Source organism: Mytilus edulis, chromosome 7, assembly GCF_963676685.1.
Source record: "Mytilus edulis chromosome 7, xbMytEdul2.2, whole genome shotgun sequence".
NCBI classification, from domain to species: Eukaryota; Metazoa; Mollusca; class Bivalvia; order Mytilida; family Mytilidae; genus Mytilus; species Mytilus edulis.
This window is the reverse complement of record NC_092350.1, coordinates 82,354,579-82,376,523: the sequence shown is the minus strand read 5'-3', so window position 1 is coordinate 82,376,523 and position 21,945 is coordinate 82,354,579. Positions and strand designations below refer to the sequence as shown.

The window sequence follows — 21,945 nt, the reverse complement described above, 5'->3', positions numbered from 1 at the left end:
GTACAAAACAGAAAAACATATAATGAAACACAATAAGGACATAAACACATACAGTAATTGAAACGTGTATTTCAATTAGTTGACTCAGTCTTTTCATATTGATGTATCTAAACAGACGATAATAACTGCGTAACACTGATTGATTGGAAAAAGTTTTTTTCAGTTCGAGAACAAAGTATTGACTTCATAAAATGTTAGCAACTTTATAGTTATAAGAATGATAGAGCAATAAACATGATAGAGACGATACTCTATCTTGTGATATATCTTTCTTAAATCGTTGATATAGTTTGTGTTGCTCAACTCTCAATATCTGCCTATTTATTCGGGGATTGTTCTTTCCTGTTTTTTAGCAATAGAGAGCTTAGTTTTCCTCTAGTAAGCTTTAATTGGACTTTTTTCTGTGTATATAAAGTGCATAATGCTATAGATTAGAACTAAAACATTTTATATTGCAATTAGTTTGAGGTTAAATCTTAGTTTGACTGGACTAAAACATCCCCATTGATTTTCTTTGGTATATTGTATGTTTATGATAAGTAACTCATTCACTTTTAAATATATTTTTTGGGGAAAAAAATAGTTGTTGAATATAACTGTTTTCTTGATGTTTTTTTTAATAGTGATCGAAAAGGAAATCAGAATAAGACAATGCAAATAGGGAATTACTCACAGAGATAACTACCCGACCAAAGGCCGACACACAGCTGATCACCAACGATGGACAAAATTTTCTTCAGATGTCTCCGATATCTGTCTTTTACTATGACAGTGATGCATTTTCGTAGCACTTTATGACATTGACCTTACAAAAAGGAAATAATCCTATCCCATACTATGTAGTTTTAAAGGGGTGTGCCAATTTACCGAATTTTGCCTTTCCTTATTAATTTTCGTCGATCTTCTGTTATGTTGTTATATCTCTGACCATGATGAGGGGTTTAGAAGCCTTCATCTGTAACCACTACACATTCTGTATATGACTAACAAAACATTGGAGCATATAATACAGTGATACATGTAGCTGTTAGTTATATACTATCGTATGAGAAAATGATTCATTGTTTTGTCATTAATAAAGCAGTTGGTCTTTTTGTTCGAAAAGATCAGAAAGTTTTTGTGTCGGGGCCTTCTATTTTATGGAATAGGTTTTGTTCATTGGTAGGCCATATTATTTGGACTTCTCGGGGTCGTTATTTAATAAAAATAATATCATATTTTTTTTTATTGTTTTATATTATCATAAACTGTATCAATTTAACTACAGCATATGCGCATTATTCAATTAATGTATCTGTGGTGCAAGAAGAAAAGCATTTAAAAAAAAACCACAAAAACCTAATACAATCAATTGGAGCAAATATATAACAACATGCAGGCTTTGAATCAGATTTATGGATGAGGAAGACATTTTTCTTATGAAAAAAATTGTATATAATATAAATGACATCTTTAACAAAACTATGACAATCTTGTGTCAGCAAGCAAATTAGAATTTTCATCAATTCTAAAATGCAGTTTTCATAATAAAGCTTGAAGCTGAATACATGTAAAATACTGATGAGTTGGATGTAACGAAATTATTTATACGTTCTTATATAACTTACATGTATAAAACTTGTTTGATATAAATGTATATATGTATATAAAAAAAAACAATAAAAAAAAAGAGCAACACTGTGTCTGTGTAGAAAACATCTGATTTAAAAATCTTTTTATACAGGTGAACACTTTTTTGTATTGGTGTGGATCTAAATCCGTATACACATGCCAGAATATTTTGTGTCTTATCACGTAAAAAACCTGAAGTGTTTTCACCATTTGTAATTCTGATACTGTTTCATGATATCCTGATTAAGTAAATTATTTGCCATAGAAGAACATTATACTTATAAAGGGTTTTGCATATTGAACTAATGCAAAACTATTGAACACTTCCAACACTCTATTTATCTAGCGATGTTTAAGATTGGATGAAAATTTGATGATTTAAATCAAAAACTTAAAAGAGCTTAATTGACTATTGGAATTGTGTTTTATCAGAAGTAACTTATGTTTGATTCTTGATATTTATTTATGTATCACGATTGCTTCACCCGATTGACTTGCTGCAACAATTTCCGTATATCGGTTCAAAATTTCTGCAGTTTGAGATCAAATTTGGGGGAGTGCCACTAGATGTTACTGAATCCATTCTTGATTGATTGTATACTGACTGAGACAAATACTTGATATTGTAAACAAGAAACCTTGTGAAACGAAAACATTTTTGGTGTGCAAATAGATTTCAAAATTATCAATCATTTTGTGTGTGAATAACAAACATAAAATTACCAGAATGATATAAAGAGTTGTTTGTTTTATTTTTTTTAACTAAAGTTCTATATTATCAGAAATAATCTAGATGTTTGATAACATTTAACTAAAAACACAACCATTAGATTCGTTATGTAGAACATAGATATTCTTACAAAATCCTTGACAAATAATGAACAGATCGTATGACTAAAATTGTGAGATCAAAATTATCTGAACATTGTACAGAACATGTTTACTATACATACAAGTGTCTTAAACTTTGCAGTACAAAAGAAATTCGAAGAAGAAAACCGTTTCTGTTCCTGAAATCTTTGAAATTGATCATATGGCCACCTATTTCCGTTTGAATCGATGTTTCCGTGACAACATCAAACTGACACCATTTAACATAGTCGACGTGTCTTCCAGCTCTCGGTATCTTATCTAATATTTGGCATTCAATGCTAACAGGCCGGTTAATCCTCGGGCAAAGTCCTGTTCACCAATAAATATGTGTTCCATTTAATAATGAAGTACAACGATAGTTTACTGATGTTAAAATCGATGGTAAAAAAGCCTGAAAACGGCATATATATGTTACATATATTATGTCTATAGTCTAATATGTCTGAAGCATACTATTGAAATCGTTTACTGAAAGATTATAGGTATATTACCCATACTATATTTGATTATACAATTCAGACATTCTAAGTTCACTCGTGTTTTCAAACGAAACATGTGAACACCTCCTTTTTTCGTCAATTTAAGCACTTTAGTTTGTTTTAAAGTTTCACATTTATCTTTTTTCTTCATATCAATTAAGTCAATCTAAACTTAAGAAACTGTGTTTCATTGACAACGTATAATTTGATGGATTTATTAACCACTTGTTGCAGCGTTTTAACAATTCAATTTCAACTAAAAGAAAGAAAAAAAGACATATGTGATATATAATGTAATGGTCATTTCTGTTGTATAAGTTAGGGATTGTGTACCCTTCTTAACAAGCAAAATACGAATCATTGTTATTTCAATATTTCAATTCAAATATATACATATGATACACCAAAATTTTCCTCATAAAATGTTCTACTCATTTGCATGGGTATTTTTTTTAGTTTCATCACCAAATGATCATATTACCATAAAAAGTCACCAATTTATACAAAAAATTGTGAAAATCAAAGAATGAAACATAAACAATGTCATGCTAGTGTTTATTTGTGATAAATAAGTTTCATGAACTGACAAATTCAAATCATATAAAGGGTCTCTTGAAAAAAAAATGGAGTACAAATTTTATTGGAACTACTTTTTTTAATACTAAAGTATGGAGTGTCATATTGATATAAATAAAAAGAAAATAATTTAAAATTCCTTAACCATGTTTATTTATGTCTATTATACATATGTGTTATGTTAAATTGTTTTTGAAATATAGTTTTCCATAATTTGGGCTATTGAAATTACTAAAAACCTCAAAACAAAATTTCAAATACAAAAAGGGAGATAATGCACCTTAATGATAAAACAAAGATTGATGGAATTCATATATAAAGTGTTGTGTGATAATTACAATCTTAAATTTTTTACTGGCTAACTTGAATATTGTGAAATGGTTTTAAAATCCTTCCATTTCAACTTTTCTTTCTCTTTTAAATAAATAATTAAATCTACTGTTTTTGATAAATTTATTAAAAACATATATAATAGTCTTGATTAACAGGAGTTCAATAAGTGACAGGGGTAAGGTTGTCTGACATCACTTTATTACACAAGTAAACATAGTGATAAAATAACCCAATATTTTATATATCTAACATATACAGTCAAAATAGTATGTTATAGGAACATGATAATCTATGTGTTCAGATATAAAGAATGTATTTCAAATAATTACATTTGTTCCTAATTATGAAAACTTCAGTGAGTAATAAAAAACACAAAATATGATGTCTCTATATAAGTTTAATCACTGTATATGGTTTAAATAAGAAGTATATATATTAAAATATGTAGGTCTCCAATTTTCAATAGTGAACATTACTGCTTTTCCAAAATCTTAAAAATGTATGTATAATATATAATTTACAAAGTCAAATATAATACCTGTATATATACATATCAATTACAAACCGTAGACTGCTAGTAACTCTTTACTCTTCTACCTACATGTATGTGACACATTTTTAAAAATCTCTAATGCAAGTACAGTAATGTGTTCGAAATCCAATTACATTATCAAATTCTAAGTGAAATTTCAACAAAACTTTACAACAAAAAATGTAATCCAAATATAGCCTATATATGTAATAAATAATTTTAGATGATTTCCTTCAAAAAATTCTGAAAGTTTTTGAAAAATAAAATTCAAGTGACACAATCAATGTGTGTCTTACAATTCCAGTACCAACAAAAACAATACATTCAATGTCAATCAACTAATCAGTATATATGAAAAGTTTTACTAAATGATGTTTAATTATAAAGTGAAAATATACACCGTTATATACATACAGATCAGTTTAAAAGTAACATCTAATGTCAGGTGGTAAACACTCAGGTGTATCCACATTTATGAGTATCTTATATTGCCAAAATAAAATCAATTCTTCATAGTCTTCTTCATTCATCAACAACTTCTGATATTCCAGAAAAAAACTTTGTTTGGTGCCATTATAAAAGTCTTGGTTTATAGGAGTTCCATAAAAAATAAATAAACCTGCAATAACAATAGCATATGATAAAATCTAAAATACTAATAAATACTTTATGAGACTTTTTTTAATGCTAATATGTTTATATTTCTCTTTTATTTGTTTGTTAAATATTGTAGTTACATACCTTATATTTCAAGAATTAAATGAAATAAAAAAGTATAAAAACACAAGAGTAATACGTGTATCAACAGAAAAATATGAAGGGTACAAAAGGAACCTATGTCTCTATAGTTAGAAAAGCATAATCAAATATTTATAGTCACATTATATCCAAATCATATAATGACTGAATAAAGGATGAGGAGATTTTAAAATAAAAGTCAACTGATGTAAATTGCTAGCGGATAGGTACATCTACATATTATATTTACTTTCATTTAAGAATTGAATGGGTTTTTTTTGTAACGTTATTGGGGTGTAAAAGCGTTCCAAAGTAAATTTTGTTCCGCGCTTCAATCTAAATATGTGCGAATGGTCAACGCTTTTACAACCCTATGAAGTTACAAAAAGAAGCATTCAATACTTATAATTACATTTTTAAGCTAGTGTGATCATGAAAACACAAAATTTATAATTGTTTTATTTAATTCACCTGTGCACTTTATTGTGGGACCACATGTTATCATGAATGAAGTTTCATTGAGTAATGCAATCGCTTAAGTAATTACATGTCATGTGCAGTAAGCCAGAATAAAGTATCATAATGAAAGAGGGACGAAACATATCAAAGGGACAGTCAAACTCATAAATCTAAAACAAACTGACAACGCCATGGCTAAAAATGAAAAAGACAAAAAGAAAAACAATAGTACACATGACACAACATAGACAACTAAAGAATAAACCCCACGAACCCCACCAAAAACTAGGGGTGATCTTAGGTGCTCCGAAAGGGTAAGCAGATTCTGCTCCACATGTGGCACCCGTCGTGTTGCTTATGTGATTACAAATCCGGTAAAACGTCTAATTCGGTAGGTCACATTCATGAAAGGGAAGAGGGTTGTAGTTACGACGTAAAGAACATATCCGATATCATTTGTGAAACGGTTATTCCATAACGGTCAACCAACTCGTGATGGCGTCCGTAAAATTTCAAATGAAACGTACATCTAATGTAATTATGTTTCCTTGTAACTACAAAGTTTCATGTAGTTTCAGCGGAGTGTCACTGACAAATTGTTGCAATTATATATCCTGAAAAAAATCTTAAATTCAAAGCGGCATAACTCCTAAAAGTTTGAATCTATAATTCGTGTTGATATGCACATATACATAATATGTCCATATAATCTTCAAATCATGATGAAATTCTTTTGTGTGGTATAAAAAGATTTGAACAACATGACATATGCATGGGTGGGTCAAAAACACTATGCTCTAGTAGTGTTTTTGAAGTGTGAATAAGTAAAATATCCAGGCTGTTGTTAGGTGTAATACACACCTTACAAATCAATAAACTGCACTGATGAGTCTCTGAAATCTTCAACTAAATAGTTTACTATACAACTGGAATTTTCACCATCATAAAGTATGTCATATTCTGCCAATCTTTCACCCTCTTTTCCAGAAACTGCGGCTAAAACTGTTCCCTCATACCAAATTTCTTCTTCATTAACCATCCACTTGTGTTTGATTCTACGACCAACAAATTTAGTGTTCGAACACCTAAAATCATATCAATATTGTTGAATAATAGTCATGTCTATGAAATTAATTTTTATACTATAGGCTGCAACACTTTTATATTTTCTACAATGACATTAGTATAGGGGTGTGTGTGTGTGTGTGGGGGGGGGGGGGAGGGGGGGTGATCTTATAAAACATGTTTAACAGAGTATTTGTGTCGCCTGGTCCAATGTTACCTGGTCCAAGTTTAGAGTGTTTTTGAGTTGTTATTCTTGTATTTTTATAATTTTTGATCATTTCTATGTTGGGGAGTTTGGTGAACATGCATGATCAAGTACACTTTTTGTTGAATAGGGACCAGCTGAAACATTTCCCTTGGTGCATGAATTTGTGGCTGTGTTAAAGACCCATAAGTGGTCTACAGCAGTCTTCTCAATGGATAACTTGCTGTCCCAATGATACATTCGCAACATTCACAATATTCATTCTTAGTTTTATTATTCCTTCTTTTACAATATTTGTTATCTGTAAGCGAACATTTTAATCAAATAGTAGCCTAAAACATGAAGACAGTTATACTCTTTAGAATTGATTTTGATTAATTGCTTGAATGAGTATTTAAAGGTATATAATATATGCATATTTTATACAGAAAATATGCATTGGTGAAATTTTTAAGTTAATCTTGGGTTAGAGAGCAAGCACTGGATTCTCAGAAAAAAAAAACAGAACAAAAATATGCTATAAAAGAAAGAAAAGACAGCATTTCAACAATTTGTTTATCTTCAGTAGTATACAATTACAAATTATTGTTATGCTTGGTATGAATTTAGTGTCAGATTCAGTGGTTTTACTTTTTGGCTGCTGTGTTATGTTGGGTTTCTTTAATAATTTTTGTCCATTCTATGTATGTTAGTTGTCTTGTTTGTATTGTTTTACATTTGTAATTTTGGGGCCTTTCATGTATGGTGTATGAGGTTTGCTCATTGTTGACGGCTGAACAGTGAATTAAAGCTGTTAAGTTCTGTATCGTTTGATCTCTCATTGACAATCATACCACATCTTCTTTTGTGTACACTCCTATTTGATAAAAAAAAATCATTTCAAGAATAAAAGTTTCAAAACTGACTAAAGCTTGGAAATCTTTTAACATTATAGACACTGAAATACTTAATAATTAGAATTCAAAAGTCTATACACTTTTTAAGGGATCAGAAACTAAATGATAGAAACAGTTGAATCACAGCAGTTTTACAAAACATCTAGACAATTCTTAGAAGGAAGTGAATGGAGAAGAAGCCAGGATTTATAAATCAAAATGTGATTTTGAAAAACAACAAATAAATATTTTTTGCAATATTTACAGCTGATTTCCTAATGCTTGCAAAGCAAAACTTTGCTTGGCTTGCTCGCTTTGTGTGTATAGTTGTGTATGCAAGCTTTGAAAATAAGACTTTAAACAATATATCTATTTTCATATTTGAATTTAAGTGTTTGTTATCCTAATATATTTGTACAATATACAATCAAAGCAAGAAAGTTAACCAAAGTTTTACTCTACATGCATCAGGAAATAAGCTGTAAAAAAAGGTTTTTTGTTTTAAGGTTAAAAATATAAATTTACCTCATTGATTTTTTTCTTTTACCAGTGTATTGTTCAGTTGTACTTGTAGATGGCTTAATAGTTGTTTTGCTGTTACTTGCATTCCTAGAGGTAAAAAAGAAATCTCATATTATAAAAAGCTCATGCATGTAATATTAAACAATTACATGTGCAATACATCTTTTTTTAAGCCAAAGTTTATATAGTACGACCATTAACAGCTTTGTGATATAATTTGCTTCATTATTCGCATTGTTCATTGAAATCTTAACCATTGTTAATGTGAACTTTGGCCTCTTTGTCTGAACACCTCACCAGTATTTGTAGTCCAAACATTAATCTCAGTACACAGTTTTATTGCTTGATTAATGAATGTGAGGCCACGATTCATACTTGATATCTTTATGACTGTAAGCCCCAGCATGCATAAATTTTGTCTGCATATGTATTCAATCAATGTGCTAGATTTTCTATAAATTTTGCAATAATTTCAATAAATAAACTGAAATAGCTTGGTTAGGTACAACTTTTAACAAAAAATAATAAGTCAGAACCCTTTCCCCCAATATGAATTACAGAGAAAACCTCTAAAGTTGGAATGTTTCCTCTGTTTTGTTACTTTATTTTGGTATCAATTTTTTTTTAGTTTGAAAGACCAAGAAGGGTACATAAACCTCAAACAAAACCAGTAAGTTCAGATTGTAAAGTTGTTAGGGAGCTACAATTTGATTTTGATTGCTAAGGGACAAGGCTGAAATATGTTGTTCTGTTTTTTTAAGTTGTAATCTTTGTTCTGCTTTTTATGTTTCTATATATTCAGTTTTATTAGTATATCCTAATTTGTTTTACATAAATTGTCATCCCGTCCTTTTTTTGCTAATTTGCTCATCCTGCCTTTTTTACTCAAACTTCTTGTCAGGCCTTTCTTTTAAAATTTCATTGAATGTAAAAAAGAGTTTTTTCCGAATCCTTAATTTTAAACTTCACTAATGTATGTGTATGCAGTTTAAATATCACAGGAAACAAGATACTTGTGTTAAGGTCTTTTATAAATTACATAAAACAATCATCGATTTTTCAGCGGTGTATGAACTATTAGTTTAAATGAACACATCAACAAGTTATGTTTACCGTTGAATCCAAAGAGATACGGATTTAAATATCACAAAATATTCTGCGAATTAACAATGTCATACTGTGGTAAGCACGACAAAATGTCGACACGTCGTTTAATGAATGTATACCAAGGAACCAACTCTAAATGAATCAAAGTAGCATTACTAATAGCATGTAGACAAAAAAGGTACAGTTGGCTTGCATATACTGAGTGAAGGCTTGTATGTGTGATATCAACAGACCAATACTGTCTTTAATTTTTAATGTTCTATGTTTCAATGTGAGTTATTGTTTATATTACCATGTATGTAAAGTTAGCAGCCGGTTCGTTATTCGAAATTCACTATCCAACTGGCTGCTAGCAGGTGAATATTTTCCAAACATATTGTTTCTGACAAAAAGATGAAAACATCTTTTTAGTTATTCACAACACGGTTTACAGTTTGTTTTACCAATTCTTTAGACTCATGGCATGTTGTATATTACATGCTGACCTCAAGGTCGCTTGTTGTGATTTTTGTAGTCTTGGTTGACGTTTACCCAAAACATTTATTTATTCACATACATGCCTGTGTGATAATGATATATTATTCAACCTGTTGACAGGAAACGAAAAACTTTACCTTTTGTATTAAATTGTGAAATGTTCAGGGAACGACCCTTTGATTTTAAAAAGGTAGGATTAGTTGCACCGTTACACGTTTAAAAAAAAATGTTATGAAGATACCTGATAAAAAAAAACACAAAAATAGTGTTAATCCTGTTGGTATAGTTTTACAGGACAGTCGGTGCGGATCCTGGAGTGTTCTTTATCGTTACAACTGATTGCACTAATTAGCATATAATGTGTATGTATCAAAGACACCGACAGCATATCAGCTTTTACGAACATGTGTTGCAAGAATTAATTTACCATCAAAGCCATCGTCTTTCGATCATGTCATGTCACCACCGTAGTTCATCCAAAGCACTCTGTTTTAATCAGTGTCTACAAATTTAGGAAACAAATGATGAAACGATCATAATTAATTCTTCAAGCAATGACATAGGAGTGTATTGCAGACGCTTTGAAAATCTGAGGTTCACATTTACAGTTGGTGCACTCAGATGAACCCCAAAAGGAACATTCAAATGCATGCACAAAACAAAATTTGCATATGCTATTGATGTATTTCTTTTGATTTAAGAACATGCTATCAATATTTCAAATGTTAAGCACCAGAAATGAATAAACATAGATTTATTAACACGAAGACATACCTCCGAGTTCATTGTAGTAAATCACAACCGACATTCATAGTCTAAATAAAAGTCTGCTGACTTCAGATGCAACCACGTCTTGCCAGTTTGAATAAGACTGAAAATCAATATGACGTTATAAATAGAATATGTTAACAATAAGAAAGTGTTTTTGTTTTCTTTCAACATACCTATGCAACAATTAATTTGAATGTTAATACATGTACATATACCTCTCCGTTCAAGTTTCGACATAATAACTAACAAATAGCTGAAACCAACAAATATCAGCCTTCAAAACACAAATATAGCTCTATAGTTTATAACGAGATGAAAGTACATACAAAACAAACATGGTACCGATTTTAAAAGTTAATCCCTTTTCAACCATTTTGATATAGAAATAAGAATATGTAGTATGAGTGCTAATGAAACAACTCTCCAACCAAGTAACCTTGTGTAAAAGGAAACAATTAAAATTCAAAGAACGGCAAACCATAAGCTTTAAATTGCCCCAAAAATCTAGTGTAAAACAATTCAAACAGAAAAAATATTACACAACTCTCCTTACAAGTAACAATTGTAAAAGTAAACTATTATAGGTCAAAGAAAGGTTTTCAACACGAATTCCTGGCTAACAACGAGCACCAAGCTCCGAAAAATACTAATGTAAACCATTGAAATGGGAACAGTCTAATCTATATAAAACAAGACACAAGAAACACTTAATATGAACCACATCAGCAAACGAATACTACTACCGAATAGCGGGTTATTTTCGCGTGATGTAAATGTTCGCTTATTTTGACGAATATAACAAAATGGCCAAAATAAATTCCATCAATTTAAATGTGTACATGAAAAGGTATTGATAATAGTTTTGAATCCGCCAAAATAGTTACCGCCAAAATATGTCGTATACCTTATCCAATGGAAATCGCGATATTTTACGATTTTTTGTTTACACCACCATTCCAAATCCGTTACATTCTACATTCCAAGTCATAAGCCTGCAATGCATTGCTTATCTTTCGATACTGTTTTGTTTTTTCGTTGATTATTTTCCATAAAAATCACGCCGTTAATTTTCTTGTTTGATTTATTTTTAATTTCGGTTATTTTTATAGCTAACTATGCGGTATGGATTTTGCTAATTGTTTTTACTATTGTATTGACCGGCCTTTGTTTATAAGTGTATTAATATTCCGCTTTGAAACATGCGCCGTGGTATCATGTTTGCAAATCTCACAGCTGATTACATATGTCATAAATCAAAATGGAAAACAACACGTTCAATAAACTATGTGTCTTCTAATATTTCTTCCTTTTTTATTAATTTCCTTGACCAACAATAACACAAATGTTCTTATAGAAATGTATACACACATTGCTCAAATGTTGATAAAAATTAAAAAAAACAGCACTACTGAAGACCTTATTATTTACATTTACCTGTGTTTAAATGCTACCTCTATGATCCAAACCCATGTTATGTTGTGGTTTATATGATCTATTCATCTCACCTTGAAGTCAATCCAGTATTAACGGTACTTCATCACAGTCAGATTATATGTTTTAAAAAAAAAAGAAAAAAAAATATTTGATAAAGTTTTCACAGCTAGGCTCACTACATTCATACTTTCGCGTGTTTACAGACGTAGAAAACAAATCTTAATTTTAACCTAAAAAATTGTGAATATAATTGATATTGTAACAAAAAAATCATGATATTGCTATTCAAGTTAAAAAAAAAAGAAGCGTTGATTCAATTGACAATGGAACCACATTTGTTTTTAATATTCTAAACTTAGAGGTCAAAGTAGTATACTTCATTTATTAACATTAACAGTATAGTTTTAAAAAGTGAAGAGTTGTCTAAGTTGATACCACATGTTTATATTTTTATTTATAGCAATTTCAGTCTTAAGCATTACAGTTAATTGATTATTGTTATTGTTTTCAAAATTGTTTGGTTAGCAATATTAACATTTACATCAGCGTATTCCATTAAATTATCAAAATAATATTAATGAGATTGAAGAAATAAAACTAAGTTCATTCAACGTCAAAAAATCAATATGAATACGTTTTATCAGTGAGGACAAAACAAAACTTTAAAAACTCACACAAAGATATATATATATTATATTAATTTATATTTTAAAAACATTGCAGAAGCAATGTGTACGGAACGCATTAAAGCCAATGTTATAGATAGATAGATAGATAGTTTATTCTCATAAAACCATGCATGTTAGAATGAACTACACATGTACATTTGATTAATTTAATTAACAAGATAAGTCAAAGCTTAGTATGAAAAGCAAAGAAGCAACTAGCAATTATAAATAAACAATATAAACACAAGCATTATAAGACAATTATACATCATAAGCAGACTTTAAACGTATAAAACAAAATCCAATAAATTTTATAACATATTTGCAAGAATCACTTTAATAATACTTCTAAGTACTTGTGATTTGTTTATGACAATTCCCAACTGAGTGTTAGCGGATATGTTCTTTCAAATAGTTTTCCATGCCGTATGACATTTTTGGCTGCTTTATCGGACGTTTACACCATTTAAGTATAAAATAATCAAAACAATGAATCAATTGTGTCGTACTATAAACGTTAAGTGAATTGAAATACAGATTAAAAAACAAAAACATGTAGTGTTATTCTTAAACAAATGGATACAAAACTTTTTAACGCATTCAAATTTAATCAGATTGCAAACTTCAAATTTTCAGTGATTTCATTTCAATATACAAATGACAATTTTTCAGATTTTGTGAACAAATAGTAAATATTGTGTATGTAAAAAACTTCTGTTTCTGTCGTGTTTCTTTTTGAAATGTCGAGAAGTTCAAGAGAGACACCAACAACAAATACTGTTACAATTTGTTAACAGGTCAATTCTTAATGATGCAATTTGATATTGTAAAGAAGAGTTAACCGTTTATGACGTAGGTTATCGAGATAAGTTATTATAAAGTGTTAAGTAAATACCTGCTAAATTAAACACAAATATACTTCCAATTACGCTGGTATCGTCATACAGAACAATCGGCGTCGATCCTTGTGTCTTTTTTACCATTAGCAACTGATTGTTTACATCAGCATAGTATATGTAACTACCAAATACATAGATAGCATAGTATTTTGTTTTAACATGTGTTGAAAGAATTGTTTTTACATCAGAGCCATCGTAGAAAGATGATTTCATGTCACCATCGATATTAATCCAATACAATCGTTCGTCTTCAGTGTCTACAATTTTTAGAAACAAATGGTGATCGAATCAATCATAATGCAATATCTCATAAATCTGATGTACATTTTACGGTTGATGTACTCAGATGAACCGCGAAGGGAACACATCAATGATTTTAACATGTTTATAAATGTTAATAATATATTTCTTTCAATTTATACATTTGTAAGTAAAATCATGTGATCAGAATTTCAATTGTTCTGTACCTTAAGTAAACAAAAGTGTTTATCTAGACATACGTTCAAATTCATTAATATACGATATACCATGTGTTATGTTTGATACTTTACCGATAGGATATAGTGTTATGTTACCGTCCTCTGATTGAACTTCTTAAACGGCAACGCAAGAAAGAATTTTTCACAATTCGATTGTTTATTTTGTATAAAACGGGAAATAAGTTTCATTGCTAAATATGAATCAGGTTGCAGATCATGTTATTCAGTTATATAACTGTTTGTACAATATATTTCAAATCAATAGACCATTGTTAATTTAGTTCAAATCCATTTAATTAAGTCGTCTAGTCATAATTTTGATATTCTCAAACGAAATATGATGATTGAAAGAATCGTTTTTTGCGGTACATACGATTCATGGATTAGTTAACTTTTTTGCATATGACCAACAAATAAAGTGATGAAAGAATCTAACTCATCCACATGTCAAATTAGTACGTTTGCAGCTAAATAGACAAATGAACATGAACACAGTTTTTGGCTTCCAATTTCAACTTAAAAAAAAGGACCACGAAATGTCGTGTCTTCAATTTATATTTAAAACCTAAGCATATGCAAAATACAGATGAATCAGACATTTTTTTCTGTTAAGTCCTGTATAGCTCACCTGGCCTGAACGACCAAGTAAGCCTTTCTCATCATTTGGGTTCCGTCATCCGTCGTCGTCCGTTAATATTTAAACAGTATTCTCCTTTGAAACTACTCGGCCAAATTTAATCATTCTTGGGGTATTTGACCCAGTCTGCCAAAAAACATGGCCCACATGGCTAAACATGGAACATAGGGATAAAATGCAGTGTGTGGCTTAAATCTTTGAAACTAAAACTAAAATGGTTGCATTATTACTTGCATCAGTGATAACAAAAATATCATATACACAGGCTCCATGGAGCTACTTGTTTAGTTTCTTAAGAATAGTATTGTTCTATCTTTTACCTTAAAATTATATCTACCTTAAACTTTCTAGTTGTTATGTATGAAAGCGTTTCGATTGCGTTATGAAAAGTGTATATCTTAATTTGAAGCAATCTGTTTTATCTGTTAAGATGACAGCACTATTTATAAGAAGCAAAACAAAAGTAATACAGTATTCTACTGCTATGGTTATTTAACTGAACTGCTCATCGGGATATCAACCTTGAGTGTAATGCCAGAAAGATTGCAAAGTTTACCACCAGAACATTTATAATGTCTTTATATATCTTTTAAATGTATTTTTGATCGTTGGTACATGCATATATTTCAAATAACACAATGATATAGAAATACGAGTATATTATCATATTTCACGATAATGAAACTAAAAAGGCCAATTGTCACAATTTTATACAAAAGTTTAACAAGTACAACTGATGAAAACATACCTATATCCATGCATTCAACAAATGATGATGTAAAGTTTACAATCGTTTGTAGTTCAGAAAAATCGAATCTAGATTTCAATATTCCTTTAATTTGTTCAACTATATATATCCACCTGAAATACAGACCAAAGTTTGACAAACAGAAATTAATTTGCTGGATCAGTTTGTGCTAAATATGTTGTTACTTTATTTATAAGCCATTAAGATAGAGGCAGACGATACTACATGAAGATTAAGATAGAAATAACATTTAATGACACCTTCAATTGGTTTCTTCGTATATTGTTTTACTATAAACTGACACATGTAGGTACATGTAGGTTCTGCATAGTGAATATATTTGATACAGGATGTATATTTGACAAAAATAATTTAAACGATTATACAGGTATACTGGAAGGAGCTTCCATTGAACAATTGAACACCTACTGGCCTCAAAGGTGGATGTTGTAATGATTCATTGTCAAAACAAGTACTTTCTCTTAATACACATTGTATTTCTCGTGCAAATCCAACATGAAGAGTTTGGTAGTTTGCAAACCATAGTCAACAAAAGAAAGCCCTGGTCTAGCCTAATTAAGCATTAGTGTTACTCTCAAATATAATTCATCGTGACTATGTTTTTTTTGTGTTTCAGCCGTTCATTTATTTAAACTTATTATATCTATTTATACTATTAATATGATAAGACATTCTGGTTATTTTAGTGTATTAACGCTATTGGCGATGGCTTAATTTAAATAACGTATAACGTGTATATGAATAAAAGAAGATGTGTGATGTACATACTTTGTAAAATTAGAAATAACATACGAATGTAAAACAAAATATTTGTCTGATGGAAACCAACTTAAGACTCTGCATTACTTATTTGTATTTGTATATAAAAGCATTATTTAAAAAGAGACAAATTCGTAATGTTAATGGTTAAAATAAAATTGAGAAAGGAAATGGTGAATATGTCAAAGCGACAACCACCCGACCATAGAGCAAACAACAGCCGAAGGCAACCAATGGGTCTTCAATGTAGCGAGAATTCCCGCACCCGTAGGTGTCCTTCAGCTGGCCCCTAAAATATGCATAATAGTACAGTGATAATGGACGTCATACTAAACTCCGAATTATACACAAGAAACTAAAAATTAAAATCATACAAGACTAACAAAGGCCAGAGGCTCCTGACTTGGGACAGGCGCAAAATTGCGGCGGGGTTAAACATGTTTATGAGATCTCAACCCCCCCCCCCCTATACCTCTAGCCAATGTAGAAAAGTAAAAGAATAACAATACGCACATTAAAATTCAGTTCAAGAGAAGTCCGAGTCTGATGTCAAAAGATGTAACAAAAGAAAATAAATAAAATGACAATAATACATAAATAACAACAGACTACTAGCAGTTAACTGACATGCCAGCTCCAGACCTCAATTAAACTTATTGAAAGATTATGTCTTCATCATATGAATATCAGGTACAATCCCTCCCGTTAGGGGTTTAGTATCATACTATCATTAAATATATGAGAAGAACATAACCCGTGTCATGCCAACAACTGTTTTTTTAGAAATAAATGTGTTTAGTTCCGATGCAAAGACCCTATCAGTGAATCAATGTTAAAGCCAAAATATGCAATCTTTAATGACCTGACAACAGTATCGTAACTATATCCCCTTTTAATAAGTCTATTTAAAGGTTTTGTTAGTTTCTGAGGAGAATACTGACATTTTTGTGCTTTATAAAGAATATTTCCATAAAATTTTGGATGTGAAATACCTGAACGTATAAGATGTCTGCATGTTGAGTTATATTTACGAATTATTTCCTTATACCGGTGATAAAATTTAGTAAATGTTTTGACCAGTTTGTGATATCGAAAACCCTGGTGTAATAATTTTTCAGTAATACATAAATTTCTCTCGCTAAAATCTAATACATTGTTACATACACGAGCGAATCGTACAAGTTGAGATATATAAACACCATAAGATGGTGACAAGGGAACGTCACCATCTAAAAATGGATAATTAACAATAGGAAATGAAAAATCATCTCTTTTATCATAAATTTTTGTATTAAGCTTCCCGTTTATGATATAGATATCAAGATCGAGGAAAGGGCAGTGGTCATTGTTATCATTAGCTTTATTTAAAGTAAGTTCTACAGGATAAATTTCTTTAGTATACATACTGAAGTCGTCATTATTTAGAGCCAATATATCATCCAAATATCTAAAAGTATTGTTAAATTTTTGTATCAAATGTTGTTTTGATGGGTCTTTGCTAATTTTAGTCATAAATTGTAACTCATAACAATACAAAAACAGGTCCGCAATAAGTGGTGCACAGTTAGTCCCCATTGGAATTCCAATAACTTGACGATATACGGAATCTCCAAAGCGAACAAAAATGTTATCAAGTAAAAATTCAAGTGCATAAATAGTATCAAAGCATGTCCAATTGACATAGTTCTTTTGTTTATTGCTACTAAAAAATGATCTAAAAGAGTTTGAACATATGTACTCGCATTCCGACTTTTTAAATGCCCAGTTAATTAGGGATGTGAATTTTTTCTTAATAAGAATATGAGGCAAAGTGGTATATAGGGTAGAAAAATCAAAACTTTGAACAGATTCAAAATCACCAATATATGCATGCAATTTATCAAGTACTTCCAACGAGTTTTTGACACTCCAAAAGTAATTAATTCCACTATTTTCAAAGGCCTTATTTGAACAATTTATTATCAGGTTTTTTATTGTACCAAGTGTACTAGTAAGTAAAACAGACAATTTAGTAGTTGAACAATGGCTGGAAGATGAAATAAATCTAAATTTGTAAGGTTTTTTGTGCAGCTTCGGAAGCCAGTACATAGTTGGGACTTTCATTGTGTTTGGTTCTGCTTGTAAAGAAGTAGCTAAAAGTTTATGTTTGTTACAGATGTCGTTTTCTGAAAATGAAGTCAGTTGGAATGTTGGTGAATTCGTGATTTCCTTTTGTAGAACCTCTATATAAAATTTACGTCAAACAATAATGATATTATTAGCAGCTTTATCAGCCGGGACAAAAACAAATTCCTTGGCTAGTTCTGTTAGTTTATTTTTGATACGCGAAATAGGGTTTTTATAGTTTTTGTTGAGGGTAAAATGTTCTTTAAAATGTTGTATTCGAATATCAACTATCTTCATTACTGAATTAAAAAAAGAGTCCAAAGATTTTTTGTCAGCTTTTTCCCGTTTTACCCATTTCAAACAGTAGGCGCGGAGTGAGTCGTTGATGATATTACGACACTCATTCCAGTTAATAGTTGACGGGGGACGATATTTAGGTCCTTTACTGAGGAATGATTTTAACTCTCGGTCGCGAACGATGTTAAGGTCTCCTGTTACAACATGGGAAATTGGTCCATAGGTGTATTCTGAATTACTGCAATTACACGACATAGGTGTATTTTCAGTGATACTTACATCTTTACACAATTGGCTATAATTAAACACATATTTTCGGGTAGATTTCTTGTAAATATAACAAATGAGAGGGAGTTCAGTATTATTAAAATATCCAGGAATTTGGTCTTTAACAGAATGGTCGTTAAAAATACCGGCAATATTTACAAAATCAAAACCTTTATTGACATACTTTATTTTAATAAAATGTTTTTTATGATCTTCAGGGCGATCAATTTTTGGAAACAGTTTAGAATAACAATATGCCATTATAATTTGGACAATTTCATACTTAGGACTGTAATATGAAATTGTGTTGCAATCCTCTAAAATTTTATTTAATTTATTTATAGGTAAAGAACAAAGCTTGGTTAACAGATAATGTCTGCCGTTGTTTTTTGAAATGGAAATTAGGTCCGAAATATTTGTATGGTTGGTCCGAAATTTTCTTTGATTGCGATTTTTTCTGCGTCCATGAGAACGATTTTTACGAACAGTTTTAGAAACTATATCCAAAATGTTAACAGAATCGGTTACCTTTATTGTTTCCCCTTTATATTCGAGAAATTCAAAAAACTAAAAAATGTATGACACAAAATGTGCATGTTCTACCATTTATTACAGACAGACATATATCGATTTTACAATTCAAGCAAAGCCAATATATTAAGTGAAATAAGAATTCGAATAGGTGTACAAGTCCCCCTTTAGATGGCAAAACACACATTTGGCGTACCAAATTTAATTGTGGGTTCAACGGTGGTTGTTGAGCTTGGTTTTGACAATAAGAGCGACAAGTGGGCCTAATTGAAAATGACGAATCAATCTTCAGTAAAAAAAGGAGGCCGATATTTGGACTTAAATAAACAATATGAATGTCTTTGTAACACAATATCCCTACTTGGTTGCGCAGGTCGATACAATCTAAGATATCCATCTCCTTTCCATAGTATATAGTTTTGATAAATAATTGTTGTCATTGCATTATATTCAAAATGAAAGTATTCGTTTGAAGAAGATCCAATTCATATGATAAATATTCATTTAAGAATATGATTAGTATAAGAAAAATTTCACTTACCCTGTTGTATCTTTGAACGAAGTGATGATACAAATAAAAAAAAACATTTGTTCAGAAATCTTTTTATACCAAAGTATTTAAAATATCATTGCCAGTGACAAAAAAATTAGCTTAGTGTATGCTGATTTCAATTAAATATAGTTTCTGTTTGAAATAAGGGAGATAATTTAATACTTCCGGTTTGAAAAATGTCATGTTTGGAATCATTTGATAGTTTGATTGACACTGATTCCAAAAACAAATTGTTCTATAAACATCTACATGATCTACATTAAATAAGTTCAACAAAAGCTACTTTGAGTTTACACAACGTTACATCCGGTTGATTTCTACAAGCTCGTATAGTGTGCATAGTAATGCAAAAATACAGTGGCTTTATCCTGAGTACAAATTAAGTATAGCAAAGGTAACAATTCAGAACTCTAAACTTACACGTGACTATGACCTCAATTTCGTGGTCATAAACTGAGGACATAAAATTAAAGACCTTAGGTCTTTGATATATATGGTTCATGAGGTACATCATCATAGTATTACGTTTGATATTGAATATTAGAGGGGAACAACTCCCAATAAACGTCACTATACCCTTTTAACCAAAATATATGTGTTACGACATGTCGCAACTAACAATTTAATAAACATGTGTTATCGATATGTTTACAGTTTCCGAAAAGAAGTGCAAATAATCCCTAAAAAAATCTACAACTTGACCTTGACCTTTGACCTTGAACTTAATTTTTGGGGGACCAAGAACTTCAAATCAAGAGACCATAGGTCACTTTTACCAAGGGTTAACGAGTTATGTATATAAGAATTCAATATTATTTAAGACATATATGTTTTAGCGTAACGTGACTTCACAAACACCGTCAAATGCGCAGACCATTCCAAATCTTATAAAAGAAAGTGAAGTTTTTAAGACAAAATGTCCGCGCTTGAAGGTGTTTGTGAAGTCACGTGACGCTAAAACATATATGTCTGAAATAATATTGATTTCTTTTCAGGAGAGACCGTTGAACAGACTACATATGTATTGATATGAGTAACACGATAACGATTGATTTTATTATTTAATGGTCATTGATGCCGGATTTTGTATGTACTTGTCTTAAACCTATACACAGGAAAACAGATTTTTGAATTTGAATGCATGCTTAGGGATTTCTGTAATATTTCCGAATTTGGGAACCTGCGTCGTGGATTTTAGTTTCACAATCAAGCAAACGTACGTTTTATATATGATGCTGACGGGAATATATGTTCTTGATTAATTTTACAGCAAAACAATTGTCATTATCGTCTTCAATCATGTCTTGCTGTTGTTATAGTTTTTTAAGTCTATCGATTTTTTTCAGAAAAAAATATATATTGGATCAGATTTTTGCAGGGATGGATTTTTTTCCACACAGAAAGAAGTTTGTTCATAACAAGGATTATAAATGTTATAGTAAAATGTTAGAAGACTGAATGCCAGTTTCTCTTTATAGAAATGGAATAACTAAAACAAAAATATATGTTGGAAATACAGGGGGTGTATTAATTGGTACACTGTTGTTTATACTTGAGATACGACATTTTTTGTAAGATGCATTAACAACATGGTAGCTGCCAAATTCGAAGTTTCGATTACAGTAGTTTATTGATTTGACTATTTTGAGGATATTGACCCTGTTTTAAACTGACGTGTACCATTTGACAAAAATATCCAGTCAAGACATGTTTTAATTGTTTTGTCGATATATATAACTCTGTCTTGAAAGAGGCGATATGAACTGTATGTAAGAAAATCACAACATGACTTTGACCTTCGACCGTGAACTAATTTTCTTTTGAGAACAAGGACCTCAAATCAACAGACCCTAAGTCTCTATCACTTATGGTTTACCAGTCAGAATATGATCTACCAGTTTAAAATACATATCACTTTTATGA

The 21,945-nt window shown here is 30.4% G+C and overlaps 1 protein-coding gene across 4 annotated transcripts in view; it reads right to left on the bottom strand.

Moving 5' to 3' along the window:
- Nucleotides 1-2,347: 2,347 nt before the first annotated feature.
- Nucleotides 2,348-21,945, bottom strand: part of LOC139482398 (low-density lipoprotein receptor-related protein 5-like) — a 33,921-nt gene continuing 14,323 nt past the window's right edge. Inside the window, exons 4-10 of one of the 4 annotated variants that reach the window (XM_071266303.1) lie at nucleotides 15,489-15,601; nucleotides 12,058-13,881; nucleotides 10,627-10,723; nucleotides 10,280-10,354; nucleotides 8,272-8,355; nucleotides 6,463-6,686; nucleotides 3,240-5,023 (exon numbers count right to left, since the gene is read on the bottom strand). In XM_071266303.1, the coding sequence (XP_071122404.1) occupies nucleotides 13,583-13,881; nucleotides 15,489-15,601 (412 nt within the window). In that variant the 3' untranslated portion in view covers nucleotides 3,240-5,023; nucleotides 6,463-6,686; nucleotides 8,272-8,355; ... (1 more) ...; nucleotides 10,627-10,723; nucleotides 12,058-13,582. Of the gene's footprint in view, nucleotides 3,220-3,239; nucleotides 5,024-6,462; nucleotides 6,687-8,271; nucleotides 8,356-10,279; nucleotides 10,355-10,626; nucleotides 10,724-10,774; nucleotides 10,877-12,057; nucleotides 13,882-15,488; nucleotides 15,602-21,945 lie in introns of those variants that run through there. The other 3 variants (XM_071266300.1, XM_071266301.1, XM_071266302.1) reach the window with 3 other exon arrangements.